Below are 18,406 nucleotides of genomic sequence, written 5' to 3'. Positions count from 1 at the left end.
GACCTTGTCGTAGAATTCCTCGTGCCGGATCCTGCGCGCGATGCGGGTGTCGTAGCCGCTCACTGCATCCAGCAGCTCGCCGACGTCCGCATCCGGAGGAACGCCCGTGGTCACTTCATCAAGATCAAGACCCGGAGTATGTGCTAGGCACATGGTCAAGGCCATTGCAGCTACGCCTCGGGCTGAAGATGCTTGTAGATCAGTCACCAGCTCCGGCAGAACGTCCATCTTACCAATAAGCTTGCGCACGTCACAAGTGCGGCTCCTTTTGATGTTCAAATTATGGCATATTTTGCGGGAGGCGGAGATGAGATCCTTGCAGTCATCACCCGCGAGTTGCAGAAGATCGTCTCGTGGGAATAAATTCCGGCGCTGTTCCGGGTACCCAAGCGGCTCTACATAAAAAGATAATCAGGATATAAGCATGCAATTTGAGCGCAAAGTAAAAAGAATCGGAGCAAATATCTTGACAAGGTTCCGATATCATACCCAAGATGTTCTCATTGAGCAAGTCCCAGTGCTGCTCATTGTCTCCATAAATTTCCGGAGTCCGTTGAGCTCCTTTTGCTGCCTCTGATGGTCTCGCTGTCGGCATTCTTTTTCAGCTCCAGCTCGCCCTTCTCCCCGATATGCTCGGAGTTTTCTCCGCCAGCTGCTTTTCGGCCTGCTCCCTCTTAAGTTCCGCCTCCTTTAGCTTCGTCTCCAATTCTTGGTACGAGGAGCGCAGGTTCTCAAGTTCAGTCGAAGCTGTTGCAAGGGAGGAGGATGCGCCTATAATAATATACGTTAACAGCAAATTTGAAGTCGGAATTTGGTTAATAATGAAGAAGGCGGGAACCAACCTTGGGCGTCTGCCAGTTGTTTAGCCAGTTCCGCATTCTCATCCTTCAGGGTCCGGATATTTTCCGCCTGACTCAGAGTAACGCGGCGCTGCAGGGCAATGTTCTAGTGCAGCTCGTAGTGCAGCGCCTGCTGTTCCTGTAAAATTTAAACAGTGCAGGAGTAAAAATTCCGCCTGTAGCAGTGGTTTCTTTTAAAGCATCATTGCCGGAACTTTTCCGCCATAATGCTTGGGGGCTACTGGTCCATTCTAAAAAACTTTCCCGGAAGTAATTTTTCTCTAAGCATTTAAGCGCTAACTACTTTTTGAGTTTTCGCCTACATGCTTGGGGGCTACTGGGGAGTACCTTTTGCTTGCAGATAAGTTGATCGCAGAACTGGCCAATGTTTTTCTTGAAGTCCTGGATCTCCGATGTCCTGGAATCCGGCTTCCCCCAGGCGTTGTTCAGCATGGCGTTGAGCAGGTCTTGTTCAAGTTCCCACTTCTCCGCCTCAGTCAGCTTGTTAAAAAACTTGGTGGCATACGCCTTGGGGGTGGAAGTGGTGTCCGCCGGATCTCCGAAGTTCTTCGGAAAAACGACTATGTCGCCAGCGCCCTCTCCAGCCTTCTCGGAAGTGACTTCCGCATCTCCTTGGCCTTGTGTTCCCGCCTCTTCTTGGGCAGGGCTTTTTGCCTTGGGATCTTCTTCCTCCAGGTGCCCGCTGCTAACCGGAATTATCTCCGGTGGAGTGTTTGCGGCAGGCGGGGGAGATGGGTCAGCCTGAGGAGGCGACGGTTGAGGAGTTGGGTGGGAAGCGCTGGGTGGAACTGGAGTAGAGGGACCAACAGCCGGAGATTTCTTCATATACTTCGTGATGGGTTCCTGGCTGGTGGTCCGCGTGGCAGCGGTTTTCGGATTCCTGCAAACAAGTGAAAGGGTTTAGACAAGAAATAATTTCGCTAAGTAAAAATCGCATCATGCTCGGAAACTCACGGGGCACCGGGAATGATGGGGCGTGTGCCCTGGCCAGCCGTCGAGAGCATCCGTAGACGCGCACGCTCCGCCTTCCTTGAGTCAAGCGGAGGTGGTTTCGTCGTCTTTGGCTTCTTGGCGGAGGCCTCGCCGCTAGCTCCGGCCCGAGCCGGGAGCCTTGGCGCGGGGACGCTTTGTAGGTCGAGGGGCCGCCTTGCGGGGTGCCTGGTCCTCTTCCTCCTCGTCGTCTTCCGGAGCCTCCTCCGCCGTGTCGCTGGTAACGGGGACGCGAATGATGGTGCGGAAGTTGTCCTCTGCCAAAGTATTGAGCTGGAAGGAAAATGAACCGAAGTTAGAGTTATCCTTGTGAAGTTTGAAGCAACGGAAAGAACAAAGCTTACCGGAGGACACTGATCGTTCGTGTAGATATCCTTGAACAGTTCCGGGACCTGTTGGCCCCTCGGAATCTTCACCAGCGTCTTGAGTCTTCTTTTCAGAGAGTCAGCCGGAAGATCATGGCGGGTAACCCGGAGAAGATCATCCGCCCCGGTGTAAGAGCACATCAACCGCGCGTTGTAGCGAAGGGGCTGGATTCTCCGGGAAAACCAGCTAAGTGTAAGCTGGGCTCCGGTAAGTCCGTCGTGGACTAGCCAGGAGATTCTCCGCGCAGCTTTCTCCAAGGTTGGAGTCAGGGCGAGTGGAGGGACGAAGCTCCAGCTTGCAAGTTCTTCCGGAGGTTCGTTGACGAACTGGGGAAGGCCTTCGTGGACATCCGGAACAGGAGCATTCTTCTCGTAGAACCATCCGGCGTTCCAGTACCGGACGGACTCGTGTGAATCGTGGGGAGGATACATACGATTAGGGCGGAGCATAAACGTCATGCTTCCGCAGTTCACCATTGCTTTGTCCTTAGTTTCTTTCTTCACTCGGAAAAAGAATTGCCACAACTTGACATCTGGCCGGATCCCAAGATGTCCTTCGCAGAGAGTCACGAAGTTGGACAAGAGAAGGTATGAATTGGGGCAAATGTTGTGGGGCTGGAGCCCGTAGGTGTTGAGGATGGAGAGAAAAAATTCCGAACAAGGGAGTGAAAGTCCGCGTTCCACCCAAGCCTTGGTCATGACAACTTCTCCGGCTTCTGGCTTGGGGGCGTCGGGTCACGAACGAAACTCCGGTGTGAGGAGATCATTCCCTCGTTACGGAGCTCTCTAAGCTCCACGTCGGTGGTTGCGCAAGGCCACCATTGACCTCGTTCTCCTTCACGGATCCGGGCCTTGGACGCCCTCTTGTTTTCCGCCTCCACTGCACCTTTGCTGCCATCCGAGCTTGTCCCTCGAGTTCTTCTTGGAGCTCTTGGAGGGTAGGGATCCGGCTTGGAGCGGTGCTTTGGAAGATGCGGAAAAAGGTTGAGCTAGTCGATGTCGGAAACATACGGTGGCAGGAATGATATAGGATCCGGGCATATGGGTTCTATTTGGTTGGGATCCGGGCTACTCGAAGAGCTACCAGTGCAAAGTGACGATTCGAGTGGCATGCTTCCGGCTGCACCCATACAAAGTGTCTGAGTACCCGGATCACTAAGCCTATCTTCTACACTAGGTTGTCTTCTACGAGTCCGGCGTACTTACCGCTAATGGCGCGGTGGTGCGACGGAGCTCCGGCGGAAGATGAGGTCGCCGAACTTGAAGGAAATCGGCCCGCGTGACCACGAATCGGCGGCGGAGCAAGTTTCCCGTTCAAACGTGAGAATCTTGGGGCGAGGGAAGCCTTGGTACGGCGGCACTCGAAGTTCACCGGGGCGAAGTTCGCCGGAATCAAGATATGGCGGGCGGCGCGGCGCGAGGAGGAAGACGATGTGGTGAGAGGGGGTGAAAGAATGAATTTTTACCGGGCCGCGGGGTATTTATAGGCCGCGCTCGGAGATTCGGGATCCGGATCCAACGGTGGAAACTGAACGGTCGCGCCGTTGGATGGATGACACGTGTTTAGGTCAAATGCGGTAAAACGACGTGGAGGTAACTTAACCATGCACTCCCGAAAATTCCGGCTGAAGATTTGCATCTGCGAAACTTTAGCGCGGAAATGAGGAAGTTGTGCGCGAAATACGGAACTTCCGTTGTTAAGCATGATCTGAAGATGAAGGATTTCCGAAACCGTTAGAGTCTTTTAAGATTCCGGGTGATTCTGTGAAGATAAGATTGGCTTACGTTCAAGCAGGGAGTAACCCGGAAATGTTCTTTGGAACGTCGATGGATGAAGTCCCTCGGGATGGGAGCATTTTCCGGCTATAAGTTGGAAAAAGAAGAAAATGCAAAGTTGGAGCTCTTCAAGTTTCTCCGCGTTACCAACGTTTGCCGGAGATCATGATGGACCAGCAAGTCGGAAACCGCAGGGGAAACTCGGAGAACTCTGGGGGCTACTGTTGTGGGTATACTTCATGGGTGTACCATCGACAGTGCCTAGATCCGGCAAGCCCGGGTGGCCCACAGACGGTGATGAGGCATGTGGCCCATCGGGCGGCCCGATTCTTTGTTGATCATGAAGGAAGAAGTCCAGCCCAGGATCAGCAGGCCGGATCCGTACCGACCTAGGAGTGACCCGGATCCAGGGAGGCCCATGAGGAACCCGGATCCAGTACGACGTGTATGGAAGGCGGATCCGTGACGTGCACGGCAAGATATTGTACCGTAGCTAGGCTATCTGTAATCCGGCTAGGACTCTCCATGTAAAACCCTAGATCCGTGTGCCTTTATAAGCCGGATCCCGGGAGCCCTAGAGGCACAACCTCAACTCATTGTAACAACGCGAAAGCACCCAGATAATTCCAGACAAGCAGCAGTAGGCCCTGTCATCGTGCAGGTGTTCCGAAGCTGGGTAACTCGCGTACCACCGTCCCGAGAGCACTCCGCCCTATGGCCCCTACTTCTTCTCCCCCTCGTGAGGATCCCTCCTCCGGGGTACCGTCGATTAGGCAACGACATGCTCGCCATGACCGGGCATGCGAAGAAACTCAGTGACTTGGGAATAGTGATTCCTAACAGACTGGGGATTAATCGTGTCCTTCAATCACTGCCACCAAGTTACAAGAACTTCGTGATGAACTACAATATGCAGAACATGAACAAGGAGTTACCTGAACTCTTTGGCATGCTAAAAGCTGCTGAGATTGAGATCAAGAAAGAGCACCAAGTGTTGATGGTCAACAAGACCACCAGTTTCAAGAAATAGGGCAAGTCTAAGGGAAAATTCAAGAAGGGTGGCAAGAAAGCTGCCACGCCTCCTGTGAAACCTAAGAACGGCCCTAAGCCTGATGCTGAGTGCTATTACTGCAAGGAGAAGGGACACTGGAAGCGTAATTGCTCCAAGTATCTGGCTGATCTGAAGAGCGGCCTTGTCAAGAAGAAGAAAGAAGGTATATTTGATATACATGTTATAGATGTTTATCTCACTGGTTCTCGTACTAGTACCTGGGTATTTGATACTGGTTCGGTTGCTCATATTTGTAACTCGAAACAGGAACTAAAGAATAAACGACAACTGCTGAAAGATGAAGTGATGATGCGCGTTGGAAACGGATCCAAGGTCAGTGTGATCGCAGTCGGCACACTTCCTCTACATCTACCTTCGGGATTAGTTTTAAGCCTAAATAATTGTTATTATGTACCTGCGTTGAGCATGAACATTATATCTGGATCTTGTTTAATGCAAGACGGTTATTCATTCAAGTCTGAGAATAATGGTTGTTCTATTTTTATGAATAATATCTTTTATGGTCGAGCACCACAAAAGAATGGCTTATTTCTGTTAGATCTCGATAGTAGTGATACGCATATACATAACGTTGATGCTAAGCGAATTAAATTGAATGATAATTCTACTTATATGTGGCACTATCGTCTTGGTCATATTGGAGTGAAACGCATGAAGAAACTCCATACTGATGGATTACTTGAATCACTTGACTTTGAGTCACTTGATAGATGCGAAGCATGTCTAATGGGTAAAATGACTAAGACTCCATTTTCTGGTATGATGGAGCGAGCTACTGACTTATTGGAAATCATACATACCGATGTGTGCGGACCAATGAGCGTAGCATCGCGCGGTGGTTATCGTTATGTTCTAACCTTCACAGATGATCTGAGTAGATATGGGTATATCTATTTCATGAAACATAAATCCGAAACTTTCGAAAAGTTTAAGGAATTTCAAAGTGAAGTAGAAAATCAACGTAACAAGAAGATTAAATTTCTACGATCTGATCGTGGAGGTGAATATCTGAGTTATGAGTTTGGCATGCATTTAAAGAAATGCGGAATACTTTCACAATTGACACCGCCGGGAACACCTCAACGAAACGGTGTGTCCGAACGTCGTAATCGAACTCTCTTAGATATGGTTCGTTCTATGATGTCTCTTACTGATTTGCCGTTATCATTTTGGAGTTATGCATTAGAGACAGCCGCATTCACTTTAAATAGAGCACCATCAAAATCCGTAGAAACGACACCATATGAATTATGGTTTAATAAGAAACCTAAGCTGTCGTTCCTGAAAGTTTGGGGTTGCGAAGCCTATGTAAAGAAGTTACAATCGGACAAGCTAGAACCCAAAGCGGAGAAATGCGTCTTCATAGGATACCCTAAGGAAACTATAGGGTACACTTTCTATCACAGATCCGAAGGCAAAATCTTTGTTGCTAAGAATGGAACCTTTCTTGAGAAAGAATTTCTCACTAAAGAAGTGACTGGAAGAAAAGTAGAACTCGATGAGATTGATGAATCTATACTCGTTGATCATAGTAGCGCGATGCGGAAGTTGTACTGCATCGCCTACACCGGCAATAGAGGAAGCTAATGATAATGATCATGAAACTTCGAATGAGGAAACTACTGAACCTCGCAGATCGACAAGGGAACGTGCCACTCCTGATTGGTATGATCCTTGTCTAAATGTCATGATTGTGGATAACAATGATGAGGACCCTGCGACGTATGAAGAAGCGATGATGAGCCCAGATTCCAACAAATGGCAAGAAACCATGAAATCCGAAATGGGATCCATGTATGATAACAAAGTATGGACTTTGGTAGACTTACCTGATAGCCGAAAGGCTGTCAAAAATAAATGGATCTTCAAGAGAAAAACAGATGCTGATGGTAATATTACTGTCTATAAAGCTCGACTTGTCGCAAAGGGTTTCCGACAAATTCAAGGAGTTGACTACGATGAGACTTTCTCACCTGTAGCGAAGCTAAAATCTGTGAGGATTTTGTTAGCAATAGCTGCATTTTTCGATTATGAGATTTGGCGAGAAGGATGTCAAAACGGCGTTCCTTAATGGAGACAGTGAGGAAGAGTTGTATATGGTACAACCCAAAGGTTTTGTCGATCCTAAAAATGCTGACAAAGTATGCAAACTTCAGCGTTCAATCTATGGACTGAAGCAAGCATCGAGAAGTTGGAACCGACGCTTTGATAAGGTGATCAAAGACTTCGGGTTTATACAGTGTCATGGAGAGGCCTGTATTTACAAGAAAGTGAGTGGGAGCTCTGTAGCATTCCTGATATTATATGTAGATGACATATTATTGATCGGGAATGATATAGAACTATTAAGCAGTGTTAAAGGTTATTTGAATAATAGTTTTTCAATGAAAGACCTTGGTGAAGCATCGTATATATTAGGCATCAAGATTTATAGAGATAGATCAAGACGCCTAATAGGGCTATCACAGAGTACATATCTGGACAAGATTCTAAAGAAGTTTAGAATGGACGAAAGTAAGAAAGGGTTCTTACCTATGTTACCGAGGCAAAGTCTTGAGTAAGACTCAAGGACCGGCTACGGCAGAAGAAAGAGAAAGGATGAGTAAAATCCCCTATGCCTCGGCAATAGGATCTATCATGTATGCCATGCTATGTACTAGACCGGATATAGCACATGCTGTTAGTTTGACTAGCAGATATCAAAGTGATCCAGGAATGGAACACTGGACAGCGGTCAAGAATATCCTGAAGTACTTGAAAAGAACTAAGGATATGTTTCTTTGTTATGGAGGTGACCAAGAGCTCGTTGTAAGTGGTTACACCGATGCAAGTTGGAACACTGATCCTGATGACTCTAAGTCACAATCTGGGTACGTGTTTATATTGAATGGTGCATCGATGGTGGGCAAGCTCGAAGTAGTGCACGGTGGCGAAGTCTTCAACGAGAATCGAGTACATAGCGGCTTCAGAGGCTTCATCAGAAGCGGTATGGATGAAGAGGTTCATTGTAGAGCTCGGTGTGGTTCGTAGTGCATTGGACCCATTAATCATTTATTGTGATAACATGGGTGCCATCGCCAATGCACAAGAGCCAAGGTCACACAAGAGGCTGAAGCATATCAAGCTGCGTTACCACTCGATTCGCGAGTACATCGAAGATGGAGAAGTAAAGATTTGCAAAGTACACACTGATCTGAATGTAGCAGATCCGTTGACTAAAGCTCTCCCTAGGGCAAAGCATGACCAACACCAGAATGCCATGGGTGTTAGGTATATTACAATGTAATCTAGATTATTGACTCTAGTGCAAGTGGGAGACTGAAGGAGATATACCCTAGAGGCAATAATAAAGTGGTTATTATTTATATCTTTATGTTTATGATAAATGTTTATATATCATGCTATAATTATATTAACCGAAACATTAGTACATGTGTGATATGTAGACAAACAAGAAGTCCCTAGTATGCCTCTTAAACTAGCTTGTTGATTAATGGATGATTAGTTTCATAATCATGAACATTGGATGTTATTAATAACAAGGTTATATCATTGTAAGAATGATGTAATGGACACACCCAATTAAGCGTAGCATAAGATCTCGTCATTAAGTTATTTGCTATAAGCTTTCGATACATAGTTACCTAGTCCTTATGACCATGAGATCATGTAAATCACTTATACCGGAAAGGTACTTTGATTACACCAAACGCCACTGCGTAAATGGGTGGTTATAAAGGTGGGATTAAGTATCCGGAAAGTATGAGTTGAGGCATATGGATCAACAGTGGGATTTGTCCATCCCGATGACGGATAGATATACTCTGGGCCCTCTCGGTGGAATGTCGTCTAATGTCTTGCAAGCATATGAATAAGTTCATAAGAGACCACATACCACGGTACGAGTAAAGAGTACTTGTCAGGAGACGAGGTTGAACAAGGTATAGAGTGATACCGAAGATCAAACCTCGGACAAGTAAAATATCGCGTGACAAAGGGAATTGGTATTGTATGTGAATGGTTCATTCGATCACTAAAGTCATCGTTGAATATGTGGGAGCCATTATGGATCTCCAGATCCCGCTATTGGTTATTGGTCGGAGTGAGTACTCAACCATGTCCGCATAGTTCACGAACCGTAGGGTGACACACTTAAAGTTGGATGTTGAAATGGTAGAACTTGAATATGGAATGGAGTTCGAATATTTGTTCGGAGTCCCGGATGAGATCCCGGACATCACGAGGAGTTCCGGAATGGTCCGGAGAATAAGATTCATATATAGGATGTCATTTTATGTGAATTAAAATGACGCGGAAGGTTCTATGGAAGGTTCTAGAAGGTTCTAGAAAAGTCCGGAAGAAACCACCAAGGAAGGTGGAATCCACATGGGACTCCACCTCCATGGCCGGCCAACCCTAGTGGGGGTGGAGTCCCAAGTGGACTCCCCCTTAGGGGGCCGGCCACCCCCCCATATGGGAGGTGGAACTCCCACCTCTAGTGGGAGTCCTAGCTTGGGTAGGTTTCCCCACCATATGGAAGGTTTTTTGTTCGGGTCTTATTCGAAGACTTGGAGACCAACACTTGGGGTTCCACCTATATAATGAGGGGCCAAGGGGAGGGGGCCGGCCACCCAAGAACCACAAGGTGGCCGCACCCCTATAGTGGCCGGCGCCCCCTCTCCCCAAACCCTAGCGGCCTCTCTCCTCCACCACGTCCCGCACGCTTAGCGAAGCTCCGCCGGACTTCTCCACCACCACCAACACCACGCCGTCGTGCTGTCGGATTCAAGAGGAGCTACTACTTCCGCTGCCCGCTGGAACGGGGAGGTGGACGTCGTCTTCATCAACAACCGAACGTGTGACCGAGTACGGAGGTGCTGCCTGTTCGTGGCGCCGGAAGCGATCGTGATCAAGATCTTCTACGCGCTTTTGCAAGCGTCAAGTGAACGTCTACCGCAGCAACAAGAGCCTCCTCTTGTAGGCTTTGAAATCTCTTCAAGGGTGAGACTCGATAAACCCCTCGTTGCTACCGTCTTCTAGATTGCATCTTGGCTTGGATTGCGTGTTCGCGGTAGGAAAATTTTTGTTTTCTATGCAACGTGATCCTACACCCCATCCTCCGAAAGAGCAAACCTCCCACTCCTCCTCACCGTCGGCTGAACGAGCGGAGGAGGGACCGTGGGTGAAGGCTGCTGCAAGGAGGCTGGCGAAGAAGTGGGCGAGCGCGGCGGAGAACCAGCTGGTGAAGAAGAAGCCGTCGATACAGGGGTAGTGGGTGAAGTAGCCCCCTGTATCTAACCTTCTATTGTTGTATCTGATGAACCCCACCCGCAACGCACCTCCTAAGCCCTAAATTTTCTTCCTCACCTCCACTGATGACGCCACGACCAGTCGCGTTATCCCCATTTCAAGTGAGGGTGTGGTCGTCATCTTCCTCTTTGGCCATCACCTAAGAGTCCAGCCCACCTATCGGTAGCTGAAGGACGTGGTACTACGTGTAACGGTGCTAACTGATGATGTTATATTCTTATCCGAATTCATAAAGTTGACGCACTGCTCGCAGAAAAAGTGCTGGCAACGGTGTACATAACGTCTTGGGAGCCCACCGCCAGAGCGGCGGCCAACGCCGACTCCAACTACCGCACCAAGCACTCCACTGACTCCTAGGTAGGAAAGGAACAACATAGCCACACTGCCGCCACTCGATCTGCCGACAGGATCTAGCCCCCCGCTCCTCAATGTTCGAAGCGGGGAAGCATCGACGGTGGCATGATGATGCCTCCAAGAACGTGAAGGCGCGCAGAAGTGTCGCCGTTGTCAGCCTCACGCAGGATATTCGCCCCGGCCCTATGGCGGGTGGTGGATGCAGAAAATTTTGATTCTTATTTTTGTATTGTCCATGTGTGATAATTTTTTTACCCAAATAATAAAACATAAAATGTTTTTTTTCCAGAATTCCACCTAACTGAGTACCGTCCGATCTCGATCACCCGAAACAGGGTTTGGACATAGGGATCGAGCGCGCCACGCCGCCGCCTAGCCGGCCGCCGGCACCACCAGGATGGCCAGCAGCCGGCGTCAGTGTGAGGAAATGGTGGTTCGGCCAAACCAAGTCTATTGGCCATGATCCGATGTCACTAGGTGCATCATCAGTTCATCACCTCCCCAGGGCCAGGGCGACATGCATGTATCACATTCACAACAACCCCGTGTACTGGATCTCTCAAAAGACGCATGTGAAACCAATCCATCGTCTTTTTGCAGCTCTGGCCGCGCGCGCCATCTTTTGTTCTGGTGGGGTGGCAAATCCATCATTTGGGTTTGCGGTCTTCACGATTTGACCGAGATGTCTCTGAAGCAGACAATAAATATTGGAGAAATGGTGCCATGGTTTTGACCGTGGTGCCTGCGCGCGGTACAGCGTCTATATCGGCGCGTGGCTTGTGGTGCGTGACGCCTGTGATGCTGTGAGTGGAGTGTGGTGTGGGCGTCCAGTCAACGGATGCAGGCGAGCGCAGCCAGCGACTCCACCACACGGGCCCACCTGCTGCGGCTGGTCGGGTCTGGATGGATGGATCTTCATTCCATCAGGTGTGCCGTGTGCGTTCGCCGTTTGGTCTCGCCCCGTAAGTGAACTCGAACGCATTTTCACCGACGCCAATCCGCAAACCATGCGTCACCTCTACTCTACTCTACCGACACACCCCGTATGAAGCAAAGCGCATGGCCTCGACCTCTCCAGCGTAAGCCACTGTCATGTCTCTTCTCTAATTTACTGCTAGTAGATTTTCCTTTTTTCGACAAAGGACACTTTATACTACCCCTCCGTCTCAGTTTACTAATCTTTCTCGTATCACTAGATTGCCAATTTAACCTATATAATTTAAATTATATAATGTAAAAATTATATCATCAGAAAATAGAACATCTAAATTTTCTGATGATATAATTTTTATAACGTATAACTAATGCTAACTTGATCAAATTTGCGACCTAGCGATACATGCACGCATACAAACTGTGAGAGAGGGAGTAACTTACCACGATCGGATCAAGGCACAAGAGAAACCCATAGCATCTTCAACCGCCCCCTCCATACGACCTCCGCTAAAACCGTTTTGCCGGCCGCTGGTTTATGGAGAGGCGTCGATTTCTAGCCGCAATCATGCACGAGCTCAAAACGGTCTTTCTACCCGCACGTTTGAATTAATTCCTTCTCCGCAGCTAGTTCATCGCTCTCGCCCCACTCGCTGTAAGGCGAACCAAAAAAAAAGTTGCAGTTCTGGCCACATGTTACATGAATCCGAAATCAAATGGCAGTGGAGATCCGCTGCGGTGGTAGGCGCTCCCTCCGTGGTAGCCGACATCTCCGTTGGTGTCGAGCTCGTCGCCGATGGAGTTGAACTTGCCACCAGTGGTGCCCTCCTTTCCCGCAAGATGATGTCCAGTTGCTCCTTATACCAATGCAAATCGGCGAGGATATGAACGAAACACGACTGACTTGGTCGGCGAGGGAGGTGCCTACTGTGGGGCATTAACTAACATTGGTTTATCTTACCACCTATCCAGCGCAATTATTTGTCGACATGAGATTTATCACGGCGAAATATTTTCTTTGTTTGCTGCCAAGAAAGCCCACAAGTATAAGTTTTTACGGATGATACTTCTGCAATGCTCCTTCGTTCAAGAATGCCATATACTCCCTTCGTCTCACGAAGATTGTCTGAGATTTTTTCAAAACTTAGATGTATCTAGACTTTAAATAACTTCTAGATACATCTAAATTTTGACAAATCTTAGACATTCTATATGGAATGGAGGGAGTACAAAAACACGAAATACACTGGGCTAATACCTTCTTTCCGATGCGATTTTTTAAAATAATATGTTTTTTAAAAGAATCATAAATAATACTCATTTTGGAGAGATTTTAAAAATAGAATCCAGTCGGCCGACAGGTGTCTGCCGGCCCACGAGCCACCGACTGAATTCTATTTTCAAATTTCTTCAAAACATCTATTATTTTCAAAATTAATAAAAATTGTATTATTTTAAAAATTCGCCTTTCCCACAACGGATCGCTGCATGGAATCCTCTTGCATTAAGGTAATTATTAACGGCATGGCGGCAGAAACTGAGTTAAGCAGGTCAGCACGATTAGGTGTAGAGAGTTGACTAGCTTGATATTTTCTTTTTAGAACAAGCATACGCCAGCTTAAGAGATAACAAATATTACTAACATTCATTTTGTTATTTGGACAGATTTTTTTTGGCACAATTAGTTATGTGATTATTTGGATATAATTTTTTGGCACAATTAATTATGTGACAGCCCCCTCGGAACTGAACTAGAATCCCCCTAGGACGTGCAAGCAGATTAGCCCAGATTGTGATTGTGCCGAGATATGCAAGTAAACTAGTATAGTCCTGCCAATAGGGTTTGAAATAAAGTCACCGGGAATAGAGAGTTCAACGCTCAGAAGTAGCAAGGTCGCAATAAGCTTGGTCATGAATTAGCAACTTCGGGAGAGTTCAACGCTCAGAAGTAGCAAGGTCGCAATAAGCTTGGTAATGAATTAGCAACTTCGGGGATTAAGTACGATAAGGATAACGACTATAGTCTGGCTGGCAGCTTGCCCGGCTCGAGACATTAAACTATACTATATAGGATGGCTCTTTTTATCAGTTTGGAATTTTGAAATAGATGGATTTAAGTCCGGCCACGGTATCCCAGGTCTAGCAACAACAATACATCTACCACCAAGACAACACCTGGACTCTCCAAAAGCAACGCCTCCAAGAAGAGAATAGTGCACCAGCATCGTCGTCGCCCGATCAAAGATCTTAGATTTTCACCCTAAAGATAGTCTCCGCTCTCAAAACATTGCCTCCAACAAGATCATTGTCAGGCACAACCAGTTAAGGCCAGACATTGGGTTTTCAACCAGTTAAAATAGATGGATGGTGCATTAATTCAATATTTTAACAAAACTAGGTGGTCTTAAGTTTAAGTTCTGGCTAATTCACTATTTAAACTAGGCTGCGTTGATGGAACTTGCAGGAGACCCCGAACCCCCTCCTCTCCCGAACCCATCCCCAACCCTAACCGCCGCCGCCGCCGGTAGCGCCGCCGGGGCAAAGACCCTCGGGGCGTGGCGGCGGCGGGGGCCTTTCCTCGCCGACGTGGGGGGCGGTGGACGGGTGTTGACGCGTAAAGCACACGCCCATTGGGAACCCAAGTGAAAGGTGTGATGCGTACAGCAGCAAGTTTCCCTCAGTAAGAAACCAAGGTTTATCGAACCAGTAGGAGTCAAGGAGCACGTGAAGGTTGTTGGTGGCGGAGTGTAGTGCGGCGCAACACCAGGGATTCCGGCGCCAACGTGGAACCTGCACAACACAATCCAAATACTTTGCCCCAACTTAACAGTGAGGTTGTCAATCTCACCGGCTTGCTGTAAACAAATGATTAAATGTATGGTGTGGAAAATGATATTTGTTTGCAAAGAACAGTAAAGAACAATGATTGCAGTAGATTGTATTCAGATGTAAAAGAATGGACCGGGGTCCACAATTCACTAGTGGTGTCTCTCCAATAAGATAAATAGCATGTTGGGTGAACAAATTACAGTTGGGAATTGACAAATAAAGAGGGCATAACAATGCACATACATATCACGATGACTACTATGAGATTTAATCGGGCATTACGACAATGTACATAGACCGCTATCCAGCATGCATCTATGCCTAAAAAGTCCACCTTCGGGTTAGCATCCGCACCCCTTCCAGTATTAAGTTGCAAACAACAGACAATTGCATTAAGTATGGTGCGTAATGTAATCAACACAAATATCATTAGACAAAGCATCGATGTTTTATCCCTAGTTGCAACAACACATCCACAACCTTAGAACTTTCTGTCACTGTCCCAGATTCAATGGAGACATGAACCCACTATCGAGCATAAATACTCCCTCTTGGAGTCACAAGTATCAACTTGGCCAGAGCCTCTACTAGCAACGGAGAGCATGCAAGATCATAAACAACACATATATGATAGATTGATAATCAACTTGACATAGTATTCCATATTCATCGGATCCCAACAAACACAACATGTAGCATTACAAATAAATGATCTTGATTATGATAGGCAGCTCACAAGATCTAACATGATAGCACAATGAGGAGAAGACAACCATCTAGCTACTGCTATGGACCCATAGTCCAGGGGTGAACTACTCACACATCAATCCGGAGGCGATCATGGTGATGAAGAGTCCTCCGGGAGATGATTCCCCTCTCCGGCAGGGTGCCGGAGGCGATCTCCTGAATCCCCCGAGATGGGATTGGCGGCGGCGGCGTCTCTGGAAGGTTTTCCGTATCGTGGCTCTCGGTAAAAGGGTTTTCGCGATGGAGGGAATAAATAGGCGGAAGGGCAGCGTCGGGGGGCTGACGAGGGGCCCACACCATAGGGCGGCGCGGGACCCTCCTTGGCCGCGCGGCCCTATGGTGGCGGCTCCTCGTGGCCCCACTTCGTATGCTCTCCGGTCTTCTGGAAGCTCCGTGGAAAAATAAGACACTGGGCGTTGATTTCGTCCAATTCCAAGAATATTTCCTTTCTAGGATTTCTGAAACCAAAAACAGCAGAAAACAGCAACTGGCTCTTCGGCATCTCGTCAATAGGTTAGTGCCGGAAAATGCGTAATAATGACATAAAGTGTGTATAAAACATGTGAGTATCATCATAAAAGTAGCATGGAACATAAGAAATTATAGATACGTTTGAGACGTATCAAGCATCCCCAAGCTTAGTTCCTACTCGCCCTCGAGTAGGTAAACGATAACAAGGATAATTTCTGAAGTGACATGCTATCATAATCTTGATCAATACTATTGTAAAGCATATGAGATGAATGAAGTGATTCGAAGCAATGGTAAAGACAATGATTTAAACAACTGAATCATATAGCAAAGACTTTTCATGAATAGTACTTTCAAGACAAGCATCAATAAGACTTGCATAGGAGTTAACTCATAAAGCAATAGATTCTTAGTAGAAAGCTTTGAAGCAACACAAAGGAAGATATAAGTTTCAGCGGTTGCTTTCAACTTCAACATGTTTATCTCATGGATAATTGTCAACACAAAGTAGTATATGATGAATGCAAATAAGCAAGTATGTAGGAATCAATGCACACAGTTGACACAAGTGTTTGCTTCTAAGATAGAAAGAAGTAGGTAAACTGACTCAACATAAAGTAAAAGAAAGGCCCTTCGCAGAGGGAAGCATGGATTGCTATATTTGTGCTAGATCTTTTATTTTGAAAACATAAAAACAATTTTGTCAATGATAGTAATAATTCATATGTGTTATGCATAAGATATCTTATAAGTTGCAAGCCTCATGCATAGTATACCAATAGTGCCCGCACCTTGTCTAATTAGCTTGGATTTACATGGATTATCATTGCATAACATATGTTTCAACCAAGTGTCACAAAGGGGTACCTCTATGCCGCCTGTACAAAGGTCTAAGGAGAAAGTTCGCATTGGATTTCTCGCTTTTGATTATTCTCAACTTAGACATCCATACCGGGACAACATAGAAAACAGATAATGGACTCCTCTTTAATGCATAAGCATTCAACAACAGATAATGTTCTCATAAGAGATTGATGATTGATGTTCAAACTGAAACTTCCACCATGGTTCATGGCTTTAGTTAGCGGCCCAATGTTCTTCTCTAACAATATGCATACTCAAACCATTTGATCATGATAAATCACCCTTACTTCAGACAAGACGAACATGCATAGCAACTCACATGATATTCAACAAAGGTGAAATAGTTGATGGCGTCCCCAGAAACATGGTTACCGCTCAACAAGAAACTTATAAGAAATAAGATACATAAGCAACATATTCTTCATCACAATAGTTTTTAAGCTATTTTTCCCATGAGCTATATATTGCAAAGACAAAGGAATGGAATTTTAGAGGTAGCACTCAAGCAATTTACTTTGGAATGGCAGACAAATACCATGTAGTAGGTAGGTATGGTGGACACAAATGGCATATTTTCAGCTCAAGGTTTTGGATGCACGAGAAGTATTCCCTCTCAATACAAGGCTTAGGCTAGCATGGTTGTTTGAAGCAAACACAAGTATGAACCGGTATAACAAAACTTACATAAGAACATATTGTAAGCATTATAAGACTCTACACTGTCTTCCTTTTTGTTCAAACACCTCACCAGAAAATATCTAGACTTTAGAGAGACCAATCATGCAAACCAAATTTCAACAAGCTCTATGGTATTTCTTCATTAATAGGTGCAAAGTATATGATGCAAGAGCTTAAACATGATCTATTTGAGCACAACAATTGCCAAGTATCAAATTATTCAAGACAATATACCAATTACCACATGCAGCATTTTCTGTTTCCAACCATATAACAATGAACGAAGCAGTTTCAACCTTCGCCATGAACATTAAGAGTAAAGCTAAAAGAACACATGTGTTCATATGCAACAGGGGAGCCTGTCTCTCTCCCACACAAAGAATGCTAGGATCCGATTTTATTCAAACACAAACAAAAAATAAAAACATAAAGACGCTCCAAGTAAAGCACATAAGATGTGACGGAATAAAAATACAGTTTCACTAGAGGTGACCTGATAAGTTGTCGATGAAGAAGGGGATGCCTTGGGCATCCGCAAGCTTAGATGCTTGAGTCTTCTTGAAATATGCAGGGATGAACCACGGGGGCATCCCCAAGCTTAGAGTTTTCACTCTCCTTGATCATATTGTATCATCCTCCTCTCTTGATCCTTGAAAACTTCCTCCACACCAAACTCAAAACAAACTCATTAGAGGGTTAGTGCATAATCAAAAATTCACATATTCAGAGGTGACATAATCATTCTTAACACTTCTGGACATTGTATAAAGCTACTGAAAGTAAATGGAACAAAGAAATCCATCAAACATAGCAAAATAGGCAATGCGAAATAAAAGACAGAATCTGTCAAAACAGAACAGTACGTAAAGATGAATTTTTCTGGGGCACTTAACTTGCTCAGATGAAAATTCTCAAATTGAATGAAAGTTGCGTACATATCTGAGGATCTCGCACGTAAATTGGCAGAATTTTCTGAGTTACCTATAGAGGGGGCTGCTCAATTTCGTGACAGTAAGAAATCTGTTTCTGCGCAATAATCCAAATCTAGTATCATCTTTACTATCAAAGACTTTACTTGGCAGAACAATGCAATAAAATAAAGATAAGGAGAGGTTGCTACAGTAGTAACAACTTCTAAGACTCAAATATAAAACAAA

General features: G+C 46.1%; 1 protein-coding gene across 1 annotated transcript in view; it reads right to left on the bottom strand.

The window, feature by feature from the left end:
• Positions 1–643: 643 nt before the first annotated feature.
• LOC139833552 (uncharacterized) overlaps positions 644–18,406 on the bottom strand; it is a 41,077-nt gene continuing 23,314 nt past the window's right edge. The window contains exons 2-4 of the mRNA XM_071823853.1: positions 1,188–1,542; positions 843–978; positions 644–771 (exon numbers count right to left, since the gene is read on the bottom strand). Of these exons, the coding sequence (XP_071679954.1) occupies positions 946–978; positions 1,188–1,542 (388 nt within the window). The 3' untranslated portion in view covers positions 644–771; positions 843–945. The remainder of the gene's footprint in view (positions 772–842; positions 979–1,187; positions 1,543–18,406) is intronic.

The sequence above is a fragment of the Lolium perenne genome, chromosome 7 (assembly GCF_019359855.2).
Source record: "Lolium perenne isolate Kyuss_39 chromosome 7, Kyuss_2.0, whole genome shotgun sequence".
NCBI lineage: Eukaryota > Viridiplantae > Streptophyta > Magnoliopsida > Poales > Poaceae > Lolium > Lolium perenne.
This window is presented reverse-complemented; position numbering and strand designations above follow the sequence as displayed.